General features: G+C 51.6%; 10 protein-coding genes and 1 non-coding gene across 11 annotated transcripts; 4 read left to right on the top strand and 7 right to left on the bottom strand.

Moving 5' to 3' along the window:
* Positions 1-818: 818 nt before the first annotated feature.
* K460DRAFT_311393 (vacuolar ATP synthase-like protein 98 kDa subunit) lies at positions 819-3818 on the bottom strand. The gene is made up of 4 exons (XM_040930187.1): positions 3607-3818; positions 3447-3525; positions 1371-3398; positions 819-1320 (listed from the first exon to the last, which is right to left on the bottom strand). The coding sequence occupies exons 1-4, from the start codon at positions 3733-3735 to the stop codon at positions 983-985; spliced, it is 2574 nt and encodes an 857-aa protein (XP_040787795.1). The 5' UTR covers positions 3736-3818; the 3' UTR covers positions 819-982.
* Positions 3819-3980: 162 nt separating this feature from the next.
* K460DRAFT_105271 (uncharacterized protein) lies at positions 3981-4561 on the bottom strand. Its single transcript, XM_040926522.1, has one exon. It carries the CDS (start codon positions 4460-4462, stop codon positions 4148-4150), a length of 315 nt encoding a protein of 104 aa, XP_040787794.1. The 5' UTR covers positions 4463-4561; the 3' UTR covers positions 3981-4147.
* Positions 4562-4660: 99 nt separating this feature from the next.
* Positions 4661-5593, bottom strand: K460DRAFT_355072 (GTP-binding protein engB; the record flags this gene model as incomplete). Its single annotated transcript, XM_040931851.1, has 1 exon — positions 4661-5593. The coding sequence occupies one exon, from the start codon at positions 5591-5593 to the stop codon at positions 4661-4663; it is 933 nt and encodes a 310-aa protein (XP_040787793.1).
* Positions 5594-6187: 594 nt separating this feature from the next.
* On the top strand, positions 6188-6532 carry K460DRAFT_355071 (uncharacterized protein; the record flags this gene model as incomplete). The annotated part of the gene is made up of 1 exon (XM_040931850.1): positions 6188-6532. One exon carries the CDS (start codon positions 6188-6190, stop codon positions 6530-6532), a length of 345 nt encoding a protein of 114 aa, XP_040787792.1.
* A 600-nt stretch (positions 6533-7132) lies between these two features.
* Positions 7133-8434, bottom strand: K460DRAFT_405496 (uncharacterized protein; the record flags this gene model as incomplete). Its single annotated transcript, XM_040936856.1, has 1 exon — positions 7133-8434. One exon carries the CDS (start codon positions 8432-8434, stop codon positions 7133-7135), a length of 1302 nt encoding a protein of 433 aa, XP_040787791.1.
* Positions 8435-8943: 509 nt separating this feature from the next.
* On the top strand, positions 8944-13870 carry K460DRAFT_405495 (uncharacterized protein; the record flags this gene model as incomplete). Its single annotated transcript, XM_040936855.1, has 4 exons — positions 8944-9154; positions 9269-12845; positions 12894-13473; positions 13520-13870. 4 exons carry the CDS (start codon positions 8944-8946, stop codon positions 13868-13870), a joined length of 4719 nt encoding a protein of 1572 aa, XP_040787790.1.
* A 540-nt stretch (positions 13871-14410) lies between these two features.
* Positions 14411-15469, top strand: K460DRAFT_355068 (DUF1295-domain-containing protein; the record flags this gene model as incomplete). The annotated part of the gene is made up of 2 exons (XM_040931849.1): positions 14411-14747; positions 14814-15469. 2 exons carry the CDS (start codon positions 14411-14413, stop codon positions 15467-15469), a joined length of 993 nt encoding a protein of 330 aa, XP_040787789.1.
* A 254-nt stretch (positions 15470-15723) lies between these two features.
* K460DRAFT_t36 lies at positions 15724-15869 on the bottom strand. The gene has a single exon. It is a non-coding gene; the product is annotated as a tRNA-Asp (tRNA).
* A 292-nt stretch (positions 15870-16161) lies between these two features.
* K460DRAFT_105256 (uncharacterized protein) lies at positions 16162-17275 on the bottom strand. The gene is made up of 2 exons (XM_040926521.1): positions 17158-17275; positions 16162-17101 (listed from the first exon to the last, which is right to left on the bottom strand). Exons 1-2 carry the CDS (start codon positions 17191-17193, stop codon positions 16460-16462), a joined length of 678 nt encoding a protein of 225 aa, XP_040787788.1. The 5' UTR covers positions 17194-17275; the 3' UTR covers positions 16162-16459.
* A 531-nt stretch (positions 17276-17806) lies between these two features.
* K460DRAFT_105185 (uncharacterized protein) lies at positions 17807-18861 on the top strand. Its single transcript, XM_040926520.1, has 3 exons — positions 17807-17873; positions 18002-18292; positions 18346-18861. Exons 2-3 carry the CDS (start codon positions 18063-18065, stop codon positions 18728-18730), a joined length of 615 nt encoding a protein of 204 aa, XP_040787787.1. The 5' UTR covers positions 17807-17873; positions 18002-18062; the 3' UTR covers positions 18731-18861.
* K460DRAFT_355066 (uncharacterized protein) lies at positions 18855-19622 on the bottom strand (the record flags this gene model as incomplete). The annotated part of the gene is made up of 3 exons (XM_040931848.1): positions 18855-18941; positions 19116-19558; positions 19613-19622. 3 exons carry the CDS (start codon positions 19620-19622, stop codon positions 18855-18857), a joined length of 540 nt encoding a protein of 179 aa, XP_040787786.1.
* Positions 19623-20133: the final 511 nt, after the last annotated feature.

Raw genomic sequence — 20133 nt, 5'->3', positions numbered from 1 at the left:
GGAGGACCCTGATCGAGCGCCGGGATCCTGATTGCGATAGCAGCGCTGCCTTTGAGGAGCCTCCAGAAGAGAATAGAGAGGAGTCGAGGAGGAAAAGGCAAGAATTGGGAAACGGTCAAGCTGCTTGGGTGCACCATCGGGCCTTTATAACACACGTGCGCGTCGTTGCGGCTGCACCCACTACACAGCGCACGCAAGAGCAGCTAGCTACCCTGGGTCCTACACCTGCAAGCCCCCCCACCGTGAGGACTCGTCTCAATCCCCGGGGAGGATTCCGATACCAGTATCCGTGTGATTTGCACACAGACAGCCCAATCACATGCCTCAGGGCAAGAATCCTTCCATAGATAGTGATTGATTGACTCTCAAACCGTTGGCGCGCCCCGCAGACATTCATGGCACGAAGCGGTGTAAGATTGTTGCTCACTCACCTCTTCGAGTCCGGTATATGGACCTGTAGGTTGCCGCTAACATAGCAGAATGCTACATGTACAACCTGCTCTGCATGCGGAAGATACACAACGAATGGACTAGGGGAAGACTCTCATGCATGTCTTTCCAAAGCAGCCCAAACCCACCCCTTGTCAGCTTACGTCTCAAGCGCCGCAGAATGTCATCGCAAACTGAACACGGGTTGCTCCTAGCGCATTGCTGCGACACTGGCAAAATGTCCCACCCCTATGTGGCTAGCCATTATCTTCCCGTGTCGCAGATGGTCCTGGTCTCTGCGCAGGAGGCTTGTTGTGAGGCGGTGCTTGACGCAGCATTTCCAGTCCGACATGTTCCGTGCGATATTGGTCTTCGAGGAAATTATAAATGGCCTACGACTAGTGCACCTAACACAAGTTTTGGTAAAGCATGCTATTAACGATGCGCAGTACATTGTACATTTCTATATACAGACCTTTCAGTCACCTACGCAACTTATAGGCCCAGCATAATCCTACACTCCATCAAGTCACAAACAAAAGAAAACACTACCTTACTCAACCGGATCCTCCTCCAATAATACCTTGAAACTAAACGGCTCGAACGGCACGCCATCGCCAATAAAATGCTTGCTCATCGCCTCAACCCAGTGCAAGCGTAGTGAATGCAACATGGCACTCGTTCCCTCCATAACACACAGCACAGCGACAGTGAGCGCGAACCAAAAGTAGAAGACGACAACCATAACAATAGCGCCAGTGACGCCAGTGATTTCGAACGCGTTCTTCATAGTCATTTCCCAGAGGACAATGGAGAGACGTTGATGCGCGAGGGAGAGGGCCCAGAGACGGAGGTAGGAGGCAGTATGGGAGACACAATTGAGACAGAATTCTGAATGGGTTAGCATTTCATCATGGCACTAAAAATCTTGGAAGGCTTACCAATGGTGTGGATGATTTGGTGAATCATTTCCTCACTAAATTCGAACTCTTCATGGTCTTCGCCGTGGCCAATGTCTTGGGTTATCATAGCAATACCATCGTCGTCATCTCCGAAACTCTCTCGTCCACCGTTCATAGGACGACTCTCCTCCTCATCATCGTCGTCATCCAAAGCACTGACACGAGTGCTCTCGCCGATGCCACGGTAACCTAGAGCGCGAGCCTTGTTGTGCTCGTATCGGAGGTAGAGCGGCTTAAGGAAAAGGAGTACGGGAACACAGGCCAGGGCCATCAGCAGCAGAACAACCTGAACGGCAGCCTGCCCGGGATACAATGGCTTGACTCCAGCTTCAAGCGTGCCAGGCTGCAGGAACATGTAGATCAACATGTTCAGGAGACTGGGGGGGTTCTCGCCGCGTGCTGGCCAGTCAATGCACCACTTGTACACGATAGTGAAAGCCAAGTATCCAAAGATTGACTGGAAGAATATCATGCCAGGAACAAAATTGCCCCAGATATCGATCTTGGTCTTGAAGTACCGAGCATTGACAAGAGACCACATCAGCGAAAACGTCATGTGGGACCAGCCAAGAAGAATACTGAGCTTCATCTTGTAGCTATTCGAGAACAGTAGGTCGTTTTCGGTGTCGTGCCATCGGTAATCTAGACCGAATGGGTATGTGTAGCCTTCGACTCGTGAGGCCGTGGGGCCCGCGCCGTCATTATCCCACACCCACATCGACTTGAACCATGGAAGTCCAAGCGAGAAAGCATCGCAGTAGAGCAGACCAGTATAGATGGAGAAGAGGCCCATCATGAAGACAATGTATCGACCGTAGAACATCATGGAGAAGAGTTCATCGAGCTTGCTGCGCTGAAGTCGCTTCTCGAAATAAATCATGGCACACGCCGCAAGGAGGAGGATGACACCGTGTCCGGCATCACCAAACATGACCGCGAACATGAACGGAAAGGTGACGATCGAGGGCAGGGCCGGATTGACCTCGCGGTATTTGATCGTTCCATAGGCGTCGATAATGGTCTGGAAACCGACAGTAAATCGGTTCGACTTGAAGTAGGTTGGCGGAGTCTTGGTAGTCTTGACCTGGTTAACAATGGTGGGTACGGATAGGCCAGCACGCTCGTTGACGTCCGAAAGGGTGGACTTGATCAACCCAAGTGAGTTGGTAGGCGCCCAAGCCTCAGCGATAAGCGTCTTGCGCTGGTGATCGTAGGAGAATTTATTCAGCGTCTCGTATGTAGCCTTCTCTTTCTTGATGATGACCATCCATGCCGCAAGATTGCGGCTGATCGCAGTCAATTCTGCGTCCAGCGTAGATTTTGTGTTCTTCAGGACGCTCGCCAAGTCACTAAGTCGGGTGTTGACCTCGCGAATTTGATCGCGACGAAGCTCGCTGTTCTCGTCTACGCTGTATAGGTCGGCACCAAGCGACTCAGAAATCTTTCGGATCTTGGCGATGATCTCCTTGCCATGAGCGAAGATGATGAAGACGTTCTTGCTGGTCTCCTCGTTGGTTTCAGGGTTGATGATGGCCTCCGGAATCTCAGACTGATTCATGTACAGATTGCCACGAAGCGTACGCCACAGGATCCTCTCAAAAGCCGCAATGCGCTCACGGGGGATGACACCAGCAACGAAACCAATGTTCATGACAGTGAAGGAGCGCTCCGCGCCGGTATCGCCTTGACCATTCTGTTCAACATCCTGAAGCAGCGGGGCATCATCATTATCGTCGAGAGAGTGCCTAATCTCCTCGGTCTGGCCACGTGCCCTGTCAAAGAAGCCACCAGCCTCTCTCAGCACCCATCGCCATTCTGTAAGCTCGACCTCGCGTTTCTTCAATGTCTCATAACTCTCATTCAATGACGAGATTCTCTGTTCCAGGCTCTGGCTCTTGTCTGCGAGCTCGTCGATCTCGGAAGCCGAGGGAGCGGTAAATGGGTTATTAAAGTCGTAGATCGATCGCATCGTGATGCTCGACTTTTCCATCTGAGCGTGGAAGTACCCTGCATACCGTTAGCTATGCCCCAGGCCCTGTTGCCAACCTGACCTACTAAGCTGTCTTTCCACATTGTCCAGGCGGCGAATCTCTTGCGTAAAGGTACGTTGGAAGGCGGTCGTCTCCGAGTTGAGCTAGTAAAATCGCCTCGTCAGTTCCAATTCCATCATAGCCTGTACGTGAAGCTCCAAAACAAGCCTTGGGTAAGTCCTCACATCTCTAAAGTCCATGACTCCAAGCTCTCCAAGTGCAGAGACAACCTCGCGGCCAATCTCGTTAGCAATGTAGAGCTGGGTCAAAGACATGTCCGCCGAGCGGAACATGGTATCCTTGGGTGGCGCCATGATGGCAGCTCCAGACAAGTCCTCAGATGAAGGGTTGCTTGTCTCGAGGTCCGTTGGGGCGTCGGGGGCTTGATGAAGGTTTGATGGATAGCTGCCTCTGGCGTCTAACGATGATGCGCAGCTGTTGCTTGGCATCGTTTAGCCACATCACGTGAAACGCGTTCCACACGTCGCTGATGTCATCACGCAGGCACGAACACTACATTGCACTTATGCTATCAGCAAGTTACGCTTCTTCTTATGTTCCTACATGTTCATTATAAAGTGCGAAAAGACTGACAGTCTTATCGCTATCGTAATTTCATAACCAGCCTTTAACAACGATAATCAACCCACTCAAAACCACAACAGAGAACCCTTGTTATCTTGAGACTAACTCCTACATTGACTTTTATTTTCTTCAAATCAACAGTCACATATTCTCCCCTGTTATCATGATGTGACGAGAATGTGTGGGTAAACTAAATTGACCTCCTCTTATGACCTTGTACAAAACATGATTGAATACATGCGAGAGATGCCTTGGGAAAATGACATATAGATATAATATATGAGCAACAAGTACACTTGCTGGCTTTAGGTAGACACAAGGTGTTAGAAGTATGAGCTGCCACGCTGAAGACCTGGGCGAGGTGAGCGAAATTTTAATCTGACCTTTTTCACAAGCCGACTGCCTCCTTTCAGACTTTGTCGATAGACCGAGTAACGCCTGTCTTCTGAAGTCCATGGGCTAGACTGCATCTTACTGCTTATTCCTAGTGTTACATGGGTTCCACCTATTTCCGCTTTAATCTGCCTGGAAGCCTGTAGAGACGAAACGGAGACGAAAGGCAGAGCAAGTCACCGAGTGGTCATAGACTCCCCGCAAAACACGAACATGGGGTATCTTTCAGCCCTCCTACTTAGAGTATCGGTAACGTATCAATTATTTTCGAACATTGGCCTCAAGCCCGACAGCTTTCAAAATAGCATATCTCAAATGGTCAATGCCCAACCTCTTCCCATCGACTAGCGTCTCAGCACTACACGCCAGAATCTCTCCCAACGCACCTCCGCCGACCGAGGGTTGGATCTCATTTTTCAGATTCTCCATACCTTTCCTCAGACCCTCGACCGTTCCCCTGGATTTCAACTTACTCAATGCTTTTCCATCATGACGCTTGATTTCCTTGGCCTTTGGGATGTACAGTTTATCCAACTTCGACAGGATAATCTGGTGAGAAACGCCAGCGAGACGGAGTGAGGCAAGGAGAGAGCGGTCTTTATCTTTGATGCCATGCTCGGCGTCCAGAAGAACGAAGACGCGACGAAGTTGTTTCCTACTCTGAATGTACTTCATAATCTCGATGCCCCACTGCGAGAGCGAACCTTCGCCGTAGCCGGGCATATCGACAATTGTCAATCCACTTCTTCCGACAATCTTATCCCTCCCATCTGGCTGCTTCTTAATTGTAACGCCGTTTCCTGGGCCTAGACCGTAAAGATTCATCGTCTTTGTAAACCCTGGGGTCGATGATGTGCGCGCCAGGAGAGACTTGATGTCGGCATTTACAACAGCGTTGAGTAAGCTGCTTTTGCCGACGTTACTTCGTCCAACGAATGCAACCTCAGGCACATCCGACTCCGGGAAGAGCCGGAATTGCGGTACGCTGCGGAGAAGCTTTGCGTTCTTACCGTTGTTATTGAAGAAGTGGTGTGCTTGTATTTTTTGAGCAAATGTTGGAGCTATGCTTTCCCAGTACCAGTTGAAATCTTCTGGCGAGGGGTGATGAACTTTTGTATGTGCAGTAGGTGACTCGGGAGTATGGATCGTTGCAGACTTCGGCTTCGGTCGCAAACCTAGTGGCGCAGATGGCATAGAGGGTACAAGATCTCCTCCATCTTCATCCCCTCCCGACCTTACCCTTCTCATAGGTCTCCGTATGTCCCGCCCAGGTCGTTGCCGTCCTCCTGTTATTAAAGCCGCCGGTCGATTTGTAGTCAACTTCACTTTTGCACTTTCTCCATTTTCGCTGACATGTAAAGCGGATCTCGACGCCAACGTCAGCTTGAACTTTCCACGGAATTCGGTGTTCCAGTGGTTCTTGATTCTGAGCCGAGAGGCTTCATTTACTGTACTTGATGTCACATCCGGGATGGCATCTGTGGACTGAGAGTGTAATTGGTACCGTGTGAGGAGCGTGGAGTGTTGTCGCGAGAAGTGTTGTATGCAACGTCGGCATATGTAGCGGGGATTCGACGGGAGGTAAGTCATTATGGCTCCCAAACCGAGAAAAGTAGATGGAGAGAGCTGGGATAGTAAGGTTCACGTAGGCATGGTCCAAGCTCCTCGACGCTTTTTCGCCGCAGCACCTCCGCGGTCAACTTGATCGTTTCCACAACATCACATCTTGACTGTCCATTTGACCGCCTAGACTACACAATCCGGGCCAATCCAAAGAATCAACTCGCAATGTCCCAGGCACCGCAAATCCGCTCTCTCTACCGCCGCATTCTGCGCGAACTCCCCTCGACTCCCCAAACCACACGCACGCAGCACCAAAAGCTATCCGCACCATCACATCTGCAACAACGCATACGGTCAACCATTTCAAAATCATCGGCGAGCACAAGTGGTCAGATACACCAAGCAGAACAATTCATCCAGTACGTGCAAGCACAACGAACGTATGCGACGCTGCTCGAACGGTATAATCCGGGTATGGGGATGAGTGAGGAGGAACGGGTGAGATTGAGTGCTAGGAGAGTGGGCATGAATCTACCGGTCGAATTTGACGGTTCGAAGGAGAATCAGTGAAGGCGAGCGGAATGCTTAATGGGATGCAAGTGAACCAAAACTTCGCCGGGGACCTGTATGATTGCAAAATGCAATTGGAGGGCCGTATAATGCCGACTTCCTCGATCCGAGATTCAAGACGTCGTGCGATCATAGATGGAAAGGAAAAAAAATATCGGAGGATATCGTACCTGAAGGTAGTTGCAGGACTGTTCGAGTGTGGAGCTGTGTGAACACTGTAGATGGCACGCTCATCATCAACTATATGAGAGTATGAATGGGAATAAACAATATATTACTGCAAGACGAAGGTATTCTAGATGTTTCTCCTAAAGCCAAGAGTTGCAGATGCGCTTGCCGCCAAAGAAGGGTATGAAATAGCTTTTGGGGTTTCCACAACTCCTATACGCCATATCATATGTACCCGTAAGTAAAGCTCTCTCCTGAACCAGTCACTCCAGGCTATACTCTATGTACTCTAACGTGCGTTTTACTAAACTATCATCCTTGATGAGCTTCCATGTTCTATTTTAAACCCGAACAATTCGTGACCTCAACAACCCGTGTCACGACCACGACCTTGGCCAAGCCCTAAGGGAGAGAGAAAATTGGTCTAAGCCCTCAATCTTCAAACTTGATGCCTTTGCCCCCTGATGTATCAATCAAACCTCCTCGGTAGGAGCCCTTCTTCTTCTTGTTCTTCTCCTTGGTGAATCCCTTGCCCTTGGTGACAATCAAATCTGCATGGGCGCGGTCGGCATAGTCGTAGGAAACATAAGCGTTGCTGGCGAGTTTTGGATCGACTTGGGTATCGGCCTTGATGCGTTGGAAGCGGTTTTCGACGTGGTTCTTCTTCCTGGAAGGGGCTTCCGCAGTGGGGGATCCAGAGAACTTGCGCTTGTTCCCAGCCGTCGGTACGGGTGATGCGGCGGGGAGAGTCGTGGAAGAGTCGGTGGAGGAGCCCTTGCGATCGGCAGCCTTAGGTTTCTTCTCATCGTCGGAATCGGAATCGGAAGAGCTATCGGAGGAGCTGTCAGACGAGCTCGAAGCGCTTGAAGTCGAAGGTGTGGGGGCCTTCTTCCCGCCCTTCTTGATCTTGATCTCCTTGACCGGCTCAGCCTCTGACTCGCTATCAGAAGAACTCGAGTCGCTGGAAGAATCGGAGGAGCTGGACGCTGAGGATGATGAGACTGAGGCAGCCTTCTTGACCTTCTTGGCCTTTGAGACCTTCTTCTTAGATTCCGAGTCCGAGCCCGAGTCCGAGTCCGACTCAGAACTGCTATCGCTATCGGAATCGCTCGATGCGCTGGAAGAGTCGGATTCAGGGAGAGGAATGTTTGCGGGTTCGTCGTCCGAGTCGCTGTCCGAATCACTGGAGGATGATGCGGAGGAAGAAGAGACTGAAGCAGCCTTGGTCTTCGTCTTCGCAGGAGTTGGCGCAATGTCGTTTTCGGACTCAGAGTCGGAGCTTGAGCTTGAAGAGTCGGAGCTTGAGCTTGAAGAATCCGAGGCGTCCTTCTTTGCCGGAGCCTTCGCCTTGACCTTGGTGACTGTCTTCTTGACTGGCTTCTGTTCGGCCTCTGACTCGCTGCTTGAGTCGCTACTCGAGTCGCTATCAGAGTCGCTGCTCGAATCACTGCTCGAGTCGCTGCTGGAGGCGCTCTCTTTGTCTACGTCCATGGGTTCAGGCGCATCCTGAGCCTTGGTAGCAGCACCACTCTTTTCCCACTGCGCGAATTCTTGCAGCTTGCTTGCAGCAGTCGTCTCACCCTGCTGCTCTAAGAAGGACTGGACGAGGTGAAGCGGTGCCTGAATACTCGTCGTCGTCTTGGCGTCGCGTGCAGTTTCGGTTGCCAGTGTCTTGGATGCTCTTTGCTTCTTGTCGCCGCTGGGCTTTTTCGAAATTTTCTTGTCGGTCGCCATGGCTTACTATTGGCCTAATGAGCGATATAGTCGTGGCGTGTCGGGTGGTGGAGGATAGTGAGCAGCTGTTACCTAGGCACGAAAAAAAGTTATGGCGGGCGGAATTGTCGACGCCGCACCTGCAGGACGCTAGGCCCTGATAGTGATCCCTGCCCTTGTCACTCTGCCGTCTCATATGGAGACGACGTTAGACCTCACTCTCCATGCCGTAGTGAGACACTACGTTCTTTCGATCGCCACCCAATCTCTCGCCCACCGCGCACAGGGCTACTAAATCATCCGTCATTATCTGCGCTATACCCACGCTTTGCTGCCGGTGTGCGGCTTCACTCGTTCATGTCCCTAGTCACTCGGCATAACGCGACTCGAGCCCACGTATTGCTTTGGATGGCAGCCTTGACAGGAGTTATTCTCAACACCTAGTGGTAGCAGTTGGAGGAGAGCGCTTGCCCGTGTATACTACGATACATGAGGCCATCCTATCGCAATCGGCAACCTCACCAGCAAAGATGGATGGAAGACCGCGCAACTACCCCCCCAATGCTATGGGGGACCCCCGGGCTCCCGCCAATCGCCCGTCTACTGGAGGCGCAAGAGGTCCACCTTCCACTGCCAGCTCTAGCGCTCCATCATCTGGAATGTCCCGCGCCGACCGTTTCGACGACGAACGGCGTAGGATCACGGAAAGCTGCTTCGCCAAAGTAGACGACCAAGGACAGCGTACGTTTGACCCTGCATTAGCTCCATGTATAGACTAGACTTCACAAACTAGGGCTCCGTTTTGCAGCAGTTTGATTATTCTACTTTTATCGCAGCAGTTCTGACACCACGTAGTTCAGGAGTCGTATATTACCCATATCCGCGTTCAAGAAGATGGCCTTCATCCTCAGACTCCGCCTCCTCCCACCTCTCCGCCCTCCGGTAAAAAAAGTCGCATAATTATGATCTCTGTAAGAAATACGGGGAGGGTGAAGTTGCACAAAGCACGAGAGAACGCCAACGGCACCTTTTCAATCGGCAAGTCATGGCCTATGGAGGAATTATCTGCCGTGGAAAATTATGTTCATTTGACTCCCCGGAACGACGACGAGGCGCAGCATAAGCAGTGGGCCGGAGACAAAGGGTTTACCGTGACCATCACCAAGCCCTACTACTGGGAGGCAGGGACCGCGAAAGAGAAGGAGTTCTTCATCGGCAGTATGGTCAAAATCTACAACAAATACACCAAGGGAGACTTCCCCGTCTTGACTGGCTTTAGTGCAGCCGAGCTCAATAGCCTGACAAATGGGCAACCACACCTCGCAACAGGAGAGGGGCGTGCAGCATTTGCAGCTGGGGGTAGAGAAGCGCAAGTCCCTAGCCAACCTCGACAGGGTACTCCAGAACTGAGGCAGTTTCCGCCAAAGTCCCCGGGTCCACCTCCAAGAAGGCCTGGAGAGTCGCCACTTGTACCTTCTGATGACGGGAGGAGAGGTCCCATGCCCGGCGCGAACCCGAATTTTAGAAGACCACCAGGAGAATATCAGGGTCCCAGGAGACCTGGCCACCAAGATGATCAGTTTCGCGGCGGCAGCAGACCTGGCACTGGAGATGATAGCCGAAGGCCTTCACCTTTCAACCCAAATCAAGGCACGCCACCATTACCAGATCTCAGGCAGAAGCGGTCCGTAGAGCAGAGCATTCGTTCGCGGCCCAGTGGGGATAGCATGAGAATGCGTCCTGGTCAAGGTCCTATTCCGCCAACTCCACCCTTCCCATCACAAACATTGACGCCTCAATCTTCAACTTCAGAGCTTGCCCGGCCTCCGAAGACCCCAGAGTCAGGCAATATTCCGTCAAGTTTAACCCCTGGGCGAGCTCAACCCCAAAGACCGCAGAGGTCCCTGGAGGAACTCTCGTTTGATGGAGCAGCACCAGCTTTTGCTCCGCCAGAGCAACGCAGACAGAACGGGTATCCCTCGCTTCGGCGGGATCAATCTCCACGAGGTCTTAGACCTGGTACATCACAAAGCAACACCAGCTCCAACCTTACTCGGAACGACGATGTGCCTCCAGAAGAGCCTCCACAACGGAGGAGACCGATCATGGAACCTAAATCTTCGCAGATGTCGCAGCGGAGCAATGATAGCCAGGGACCTGAACCGCGCACTGTATTTCATACCCCTTCGCAATCTCCAGCACCGTCGATAGACGTACCACCACGAAGACGGCCTCAGGAGATCCCAGAAAGACCCAAGGTCGCTCCTCAGGATAGCACGGAGCCTCTTCAAGATACGTTGTCTGGTGCAAAGCCTGCACCACCTCCAACATCCCCCCTCCCACAAATACCTAATGCGCCAATAACACAAGCGCCACAACCTGCTGAGGCTGTTCCTGTAGTGCCTATTCAACACGAGCCACAGCCTACTGAGACTGTACCCGTAGTCCCCATACCTCAGGCGCCACAGCCTGCCGAGACTGCACCTGCAGTGCAGCCAACGTCTGCGACCACGGAAAAAGATAATGAAGTTGCTCACCGCCCCGGCCTTGGTCCCATGATTAAAAACAAGATGAACAATGCTGATGCAGCAAATAAATTTCGAAAAGCGGCAGCAGCTGCCGGGGCATTTAAACCCCGAGCTGGCGGTGCCGCTGCAAAGCTGTTCTCGAAGGAAACGAAGACATCCGACGAGCCGGACGGCGTCAACGCGGTGTTTGTACCCCAGCGAACAACACCAAAAGCAATGCCTCAAGAAGAAGTAGAGAAGAAGCCCGAGGAAGGGCCCAAGACGCTACCGGATAGATCATCGAAGGACCGACTGCGAATTAGCACCAAGGTGGTTCCAGCTGTAACAGTTTCTAGTCCTTTGTCTCCCGCCCCAGCTGTTGCTCTACCTGAAGTAGAAGAGACGCCCATTCCACCGACCCCGGAGAAATCACCAACAAGGAAAATTGAAGTTGAACCCGAACTGAAGCGTAAGAAGCGAAGGTCCAACCAGCAGATCATGAACATTTCCAAGCTTGGTATAGACCCAAGTGTCGTCGATGAGCGAGGCCTCGAGTTCGAAAGTCTGCTCTCGGAGCTGGGGTGGGGCACCAGCGAGCTATCAGCCAAGAACATCGAGTCATTAGAAATCGATATCAAACGCGAGATCGCCCGTGTTGAAGCAGGCAGCTGGCTCAACCATTTGGAGCAGAAAGACGATCGTGTCGAGGCCGTTGAGCGAATGCTTGATCGCGCCATCGCAGAGTGCGATGAGCTAGAAGGCCTACTAACACTATACAATGTCGAACTAAGCAGCTTGAACGATGACATCGCTTTCATCGAAGCACAAAGCCAAGGCTTGCAAGTGCAGACAGCCAACCAGCGATTGCTACAGCATGAACTCCAACAACTAGTTGAGACGATCTCGATCACTACCGATCAACTCGAGCCCTTACGCCGTGCTCCTATAGGGAAGATCAGTGGTCTCCAGGACATTGAATTCTCCCTAATTCTCCTCTACAAAGCACTCATTACCATAGATCCTTCATTCGTTGCAGATGGGCGTTCAAGTGGTGCCGAAGCGATCAATAGCCGATCAGGTTTTGGTAACAGTGATCTGGCTACAATGCAGGCTCTACAGGAGAAACGAGACAGATACCTCAGTGAGGGTGCTATGTTTCTGGATCGACTTAAAAAACACATGGAAATTACATTCGGCGCTGCCTTTATGTCAACCAAAGATGCCCTTTCAAACATCGATCAGGGCTCTATGCCATCTTTGAAGAAGAACATAGATGCACATGATGCAGGCCGAAGCGAGCTGTGGATGTTGAGTCCGGTCATGCTCTTTGCCAAAGAGATTGATCGGACCTCTTGGGATGCGCTGCTCCGGATGTATCAGACACAGGCTGCTCAATTGTACCAACAGGAAGTCCGCGACAACATTCTTGCGTGGCGGCGGTTTGCTCGAAAGCCTACCGGCGAGGAGCAGGAACTCTTGTTCACAGCGCAGGAGAAGGAGACGGAAAGTATTACAGGCACGGCAAGGAAACTGACTGTCAAGCGAAGTCAGACCCTTGCCCGTGGCCTACGATCAGCGTCTGGTGAGAAGGAGAGCAAAGTAAGCAAACCTAGCCAAGACGGCAAGCTCTATGCCTTCGACGTCTTTGCTAGGGTACTAGACGATACTGGTCCTGTACTTTTGACCGAGCAGAACTTCATAACCGAGTTCTTCCACGCGACCTCCACCGACTCCGTTGACTTCCCCGAGGCAGTTCAAGCAGCGCCTCCTGAGGCACGTCGGGGACCAAATCTTTGGCTAAGAAAGCAGTTCGAAGCTGATCGGGCGATGGCAAAGCATGTGACTGGGGTCATGGAGGAAATTTTCTCATTCTGGCCCACTGAGATCCAAAACCTCGTAGAATGGGCTGTACAAGGAGATCCTTTGTAAGTGGCTTTAGCGCGATTGCGTAACTCTCACTAATGCATCTACAGGCAGGGCGTAGGGATATTATGTGCGGTTGACAGAAAGATGGTCGACATTGAAGATTCCAACCAAGACTTTTTGACCAGAAACCTGCAGAAGATCCACGAGCGTCTGCAAGGTCTTTTCAATCGCTTCCTTGATGAGCAAATACGTGCTATCGAAGATACCAAAGTCAAGATCAAGAAGCGCAAAGGAGTTATCGCGTTCATGAAAACCTTCCCTCACTTCTCTATCGCAATCGAGAACATGCTGCCGCCTGCATCTGAAGGGGGCGACCAGCTAGAGATCAGACGTATGGTCGATGAAGCATACCAGCGGATCAATAAAGCCATGTTCGAGAGCTTGAAGGTCATCGCTAAAGAGTCACCTGCTGTCATGGCTTCACAAGGTCAAGGCGATCCGGAAGACAAGGAAGCACTCAATTACCATATCCTGCTCATCGAGAATATGAACCACTACATAGAGGAAGTCGATGCACGCACTGACTCAGTGTTGGACTACTGGAAGGGCAAGGCTCATGATGAGTACGACGAGCATATGGGCCTTTACGTCGACGCCGTCATCCGGCGACCGTTGGGTAAACCTCTGGTAAGCACGTTCTATTCTGTATAACTATGTCGCTAACACTCTCTAGGAATTTATTGAGTCCACTGAAACGCTCCTCGCCCAACCCGGCGCTAGCGCACAGTCCATCGCGCAACGCTCCTCCCACTCCAAGTACGTCTTTAAGAAACTTGTGCACGCGAACGACGCGAAAGAACTCCGCAAGGGCATCGAAGCTCTCAAAAAGCGCGTCGACAAGCATTTTGGTGACGCAGACGATCCGTCCATCAGTAGAGACTTGGTCTTCAAGGTGCTTAAAGAGTGCGAGAAGAAATATCTTGACATGTCGGAGAGAATGGTCACAATCAATCAGGATGTGTATGCTGGGGAGGTGGAGATTGATTGGGGATCGAATGAGGTCAACGCTGCATTCAGGAGGTAGATTCTCCGGAAGAGCGGTAGCCTCATGTTTCTGGGGATTTGATGTTTTGTTGGTTCGGATGAAGCTGGTTTGTACATGTTGGCATGTTGTACTTGATTCGCTTGGCTTGTCATGGCTGGATATGACTTCTGCGAGGAGTCAAAGGAGCTGGCTTGCTGCAGCAATTCTTTTTGGGGATGAGTTTGAGGGCTTGCATGACATACCGTTAGCTGCCCTCTTCCCAATGTCTCTGCGTCCCTCATATTTCAGAAGCATGAAGCACGATGTGCATGTGTTTGGCGATCTCGAACTAGAGTGTGTTGAAGCTTACCCCTGTAGATGCTGGATTAAGCGGGGCATGACGACATCGATCGCAAGCCCGAGTCCAGCACTGCATGCATCTCGGACCAAAACAGACGACATGCGCAGACTCTGGCGCCTAGAACTAGACAATGCAGCAGATAAATGCCCTGATGGCCCCTAGTGTTTGAGTCCAACATTCACCAATATTTGATCGTCCTGAATAATCAACCTTTAAGAGCCGCGTACACAGCAAGCATCATGACGCTCGTGCAAGCACTCCTCCGCGCAACCGCGTTCAAGAACCCGCTGCTCCGCACACTCATCCCATCTATCGCGCTCGCATATGGCATCCAGACAGCCGTCGCAGTGCCTTCCATCGCGGCGCAAACAGAGCGCTACTATGATCTCTCTGGAAGCTTGACGTACCTATCATGCACGGCAGTGAGCCTCTTCCTGCCCTATTTGAGGGCTAAGAATGCCGGTGCTATCACTGGAGGGCTGGCGGAGTACTTTGGCAGCAAGGGCTTGGGGCAAGGGACGTGGTGGTGGAGACAGGCTTTACTTAGTGCTGCTGTGGGCGTGTGGGCTACGAGACGTATGTCCAGTCCAGTCTCAAACAGACTAGATTAATCATTGCAAGACGGAGCTGATCTGTGAACAGTGGGATCCTACCTCTTCTCGCGCATATCCTCTGACTCTGGCCGCGACTCGCGCTTCGACTCGATCCGCGGCTCGCCCTCGAAATTCTACGTCGCCTTCTTCGCCCAGGCAACATGGGTCTCGCTCTGCACGCTCCCAGTAATTCTCATTAACTCTATCCCGCGCTCTGCATATGCCACTTCCGTGCTCGGCCAAGCTGTTTCAGCGAAACCGTATCTCACAGACATTCTGGGTCTCGCCATCTTCGTCTTCGGCCTGACATTCGAAGTTGTCGCCGATCGCCAGAAGAGCAAATGGGTAGAGGGAAAGAAAGAGAAGAAGCATTCTGAGGAGTTCCTCACGCGTGGGCTGTGGTCGAAATCGCGTCATCCGAACTACTTTGGAGAGGTGACGCTTTGGTCTGGCATTGCGCTCGCAGCTGCTGGTCTCCTCGTTCGCCAGCCCGCGCAGGCAGCGCTGGGTCTGAGTGGATCGACTATGAGCCAGGTGCTGGTGACGGGTATGTGTGCCGCGAGTCCGGCATTCGTGAGCTTCTTGCTCTTGAAGGTTAGTGGTGTGCCGTTGAGCGAGGACAAGTACGATAAGCGCTATGGCGACCGGAAGGACTATCAGAAATGGAAGGAGGAGACGCCCATGTTTGTCCCTAAGTTTTGGTGAGAGCGTACATGTAGTGCGCCACTGTAATTGTCCGTTTCACAGAAATGTTAGGTTCAACACGTGACCAGATGCAAAAAGGCAAAGCTTAAATGCGACAGAGCAATAACGCGAGTAGGGAAGAGGAATGATACAGGGTTTTATCTATACTCCTCTCTAGGCTCTACTCTCCTCACCACGTTCGAACACCTGACCAAAAGAGCAAAAAGATGCATAAATGCAAAACTTTAGTGCAAAAAAAGTGCAAAAAGGCAAAATGACACGAGTGGGGTTCGAACCCACGCACATTTCTGTAGTAGAGAGGTAAGCGCTGCTTAAATCTACCGCCTGGTGCAGAGTTAGCACGAGCACATGCACGACAGCGGTACGTTGAGCTTACCTTAGACCACTCGGCCATCGTGTCTCAAGAACTTTTTAAACAATTTTTTGGACTGTAAGATTTATATTCTTTGAGTTGAGAGGTGATGTTGACTAGACCAATCGCTCAATTAATGCTAAACGGACCTTAGGCTTTGCGTTACGTGACATCGGCAAATTGCTCCCCAACTACCGATGCTAGCTCTACCGAGCATCGCGCTCTGTAAGCGAATTCAGCCAACAACTCAAACGCACTACAAACGTGTGGTGTGTACAAGCTAGGACGACGAAAAAACGGTTGGTAGTATCAACCCCCAAAATTCGAGCGCGACGCCCTCCGTCTCCCGATCGGTTGCACCGCCCCAGGTAGAGACAGCATCGTAGTCGAGCTCGGCCAGTACCAAGAGCTTGGAGGGGATTCAGCTGTTGGAAACGTAGAGTGGAATGTCATTGCGAGGGCGGACAGCTGTAGAAAATAACTCGGGGCCCAGTTGGGGAGTGGGAGATTATGGAGGTATACCAAAAAGTCATGTACAGGAACCGCATGTAGGCTTCCCCATCAGACTGAGGTCTTACGTTGTGCTTGTATAGATAGCCCATGGGCAAGCGAGCTCGGTATCTCAACACCAGCGCGCCCTATCTCAAAGCACCTGCGTTCATCATGACCTCCTCCTTTCGCCGTCGCAACTCGAGCCTAGCCTCTCGTTGCGCCATATACAGTTCCCTGGCCTCCTTCTGCTCTTTCTTCTTAGCTTCGTGCTCCGCCTTGCGAATTTCATAGTCTTGCAACTTCTTCTTCTCTGCTTTGATCATGCTTTTGATTTTCTTATGCTCCGCTGAATCTATGTGCCATGGAGTCGACAGAACATCCTGCTTGAACGCAGCAGCCTCAGCCCAGGCATGTGCCTCCTCGTTCGTTGTAGCAACTATCCACACTCTTTTCAGATCCAACTGCTTGATGCCTCGAAATTCGGATATCGTGCCCTTTGCCTTTATGACTGTCCCAATATCCAATGGCTGATTGTCCACCATGACCTCGAAGACTCCAAACTGACTGACGACATTGACGTTGTCAATGGTAGTGATGGTAGTGTTTGACGCTGCGTCGCCAGGGTTGTGTTCTGCTGGAGGAATTCGAACGATTTTTAGTTCGATGTTTGCGCCGCTCCCGTCATCAATGGTGAGGACGGTGTACTTGATGTTAATGTCATCGATAGCTACGATGACGCCGACGAGGCGGACGAATCGAATCGGGTGATTGAGGTAGAAGTATATATGCTGTCCTGGTGTGAGAGTGTTAGTCGTGCTCATCGAGGCATCTTCGGAAGAACTACCTCGAAATTCGGGCTCGGAACCAAGACCTTGCACATCAGCAGCGGTGAGCTTCACCCAGGTATCATATGTGGGCGATGCCCGGAAGCAATAAGCCGGGTATAGTCGGTATGAACGCGTTGGTGGATGCGTTGACATGTCATATTGTGTTGATGATGCGTAAGTTGGGATGGAGCCGGAGGACGCGTCGCGGGAAAGCGCCTGTTTACGTTGTCACGTGTCAGGTCTACACTAGCATCTTGAGTGACCCGGGATGATGGCCTTCATGCAAGACATGCATACACATCACCACGCGAATGCAATATCCATCCGACTGAGCCGCTTCCACGGCCGAAGCTTGCTTCACTTTGCAGGGAGCAATCAGGGCTTTTGTGCCGCTGACAATCAGCCCCTTCGCCCTGTTCTGTGCTGCCAGCAGATGCCTCGGTGGGGCAGCACCACTTCGTCACCAGGCTTGCCCGACCAGCGCAGCTACATCACACCTCCCACCGCTATTTTAAAGTCATTCAGGGCTACTCTTTGACTCATGAACGAGCAGCTACAATCGGATGAGTTCACCGCGAGTTTGACTTCTGTTCGTTTCAATACACCGATGATGCGGCTACCCCACCAGCACACCATGGAGCTGGCCATGCTGAGCTAGCCTGACCTGCAGCAAGCCTGGAAGCTATCCCAGCTTTCCCTCGACCTTCCAAGGAGCTCCGACCAAGGTCATAAGGCAGGTTGGCACCCCGTTATCGTGCCAGATGACCGCTGCCACTTCTTTCTCACTCTCCGAGGCAGAGCCTCTTCATCTCTTACGGTCGTACTAACCAGCTCATTTGAAGTCTGACCTTCAGCTTTCAGTTGCTTCTCTGTGCTTCTTTGCTTCCCGGCCTCTTCCTCCGGCAGCCTCACGGCGTCTAGCATGATGCAACTCTTTGCGCCTTGGAATCTGGTCCTGCCACTTTTAACCTTCTGTATCGCAGAGCCGATACCAAGGCCGGAAGCTGTACCACAACAGCTTACAAACAATGCGCCTTTCTCTGGCGCGGTCTACATCGTAAATCCGAACGGTGAACAGATTGTAGCGCAGGATAGCAACTGGTGTCCATCGTCGGCGTCCGTGAGCTGTAGTAACGTTCATCAACCTAGCTGGTAAATTCAAACTATGAAAAGCTTCATACATGGACAGTGCTAACCTCTTGAAGGTGTTGTCCGGCAAACTATGCTTGTGCGGTACCCGGCAATTCGAATGGGCTCATCGGCTGCTGCCCGAATGGCAATGCATGTGCTGGAGCCGTAAACGTTGCGCAGGTCACCACCGTTACTGTCTATCCTCAGCAGCAGACTGCAGTTGTGTATGCGGAACCACCGCATACGACTGTGTATAACCAACCCAACCAAGCGCAAGGCGGTTTCTGCGCAACGATAACAATGGATGGCCCCGGTCTTCCCCGGTCAGGGCAAGGGCAGTGTGGAACGATATTGATTGTCAGTGTAGGCACACCAAGTCTGAAGACTCTAGGTGCCGGGATGAGTGTAGTCGTGGTGCTGTTACACCTAGTACTCGGAAGAATGTTCAACAGGCTTTGACAGTAAGTCGTGCCGTATCTTTCAAATTTTGACTTTGGTCGGGTTCTGCTATGATGTTACGATTTACGAGTACATGTACGTTACAAGAGCTAGATGCCTGATATTCAATTCAATCAGATATAAGCTAGTTGCCCCTCTTCGCATCTTCCTCTGCGTTTTTTGGTACGCTGATTATCTTCGGTACCGTAACGGCATTGAGGTGTCGGAAAGCCTGCAAACTCGGTCAGCATACATCCCAAAGTCCTAGTATCAGGGATTCCACATGCGAAGTGACACGCACTTTCCAAATGCTCGTCTCCCACGTGAAACTCCACAGCGAAAACGCCCACGCGACCCAATAATGCAACCACCAGAGCGGGCTCAGGAGTGGGAAGATAGAACTCACATTGCTAATCGCACCATCCGGCAACTTTCCGTCCCACTTGTCCTCCACCTTGCTAATCTTGCCCTGGTCATCAAGATGAATAGCAACCACACTCTGAATCGTCTGTTCCTTATTGATCCCCTTGATCACATATCGTGTTTTCAAGTCCAGCAAGATCGGATTACCCGCATCCTTCACCTGATGATGCAGGCGTTCAATCTCGCTGAAGGCTGACTGAAGACCGTACCATTGCGCAGCGTAGCGGTCTCGGCCAGTTGCGATGGTGAGTGGGTCGGCGAAAGTAGCGTCGTCGCGCCAGAGGGCGAGTTTAGGGAGGGAGGGGCGACCTGCGAAGAGGTCTAGGATGGACCCTACGACGGTCTGCTGTTCTTGTGAGAGCGTGATACCCGGGGCTGTTTGGACATCCTTGGTCTCGATGTTCAGGGTCGAGGTAGAAGGGATTCCTATTAGGTACTGTAAGTCTTAAAACTTCCGCAACGAGGAACTGGTATACTAACCGATAGACATCTTTGCGGTACTGATTCTGGGTATATGCTTGAATGCTGGCTTTGTGAGTGATCTTACAGACTTGGTGCAGGTCTGGAGAGAAAATGGACGCATATTGATGATACAGTCGTCGATGCGATGTTGTTATAAGTAATTGGGCATTCTTTATCCAATTACCGCATTTCTACGTGCCGCATGGCATCATACATAGCACGCGTTCGGACTGTCTCGATGTCCAAAGTCATGACGCCATTGTGTACATTGATCTGGAGGAATTTGGTCAGGGTCCCAATCTAGTGGGACTGCGGGGTATTTACCGATCAGGAGAGGTGTCCCGATCAAACGCTTGAGCTCGAAATATTAGACATCATGATCTCGCTACTATGGATTTCGACTGGTTTTCTCGATATGTTGTCGAACCGAGAGCGTCCTTAGCTTTGTATGGCTGCCCATGTGGCCTCGGGAAGTGCCCCCACCTATGTAGCTCCTCTACCGATTTCAATACCATGCGCGCGATCTTAGCGGCAAACAG

Source organism: Cucurbitaria berberidis, assembly GCF_010015615.1.
Source record: "Cucurbitaria berberidis CBS 394.84 unplaced genomic scaffold K460scaffold_3, whole genome shotgun sequence".
NCBI lineage: Eukaryota > Fungi > Ascomycota > Dothideomycetes > Pleosporales > Cucurbitariaceae > Cucurbitaria > Cucurbitaria berberidis.
Note: the sequence above shows the minus strand (reverse complement) of the source record. Positions and strands in the feature narration are given on the sequence as shown.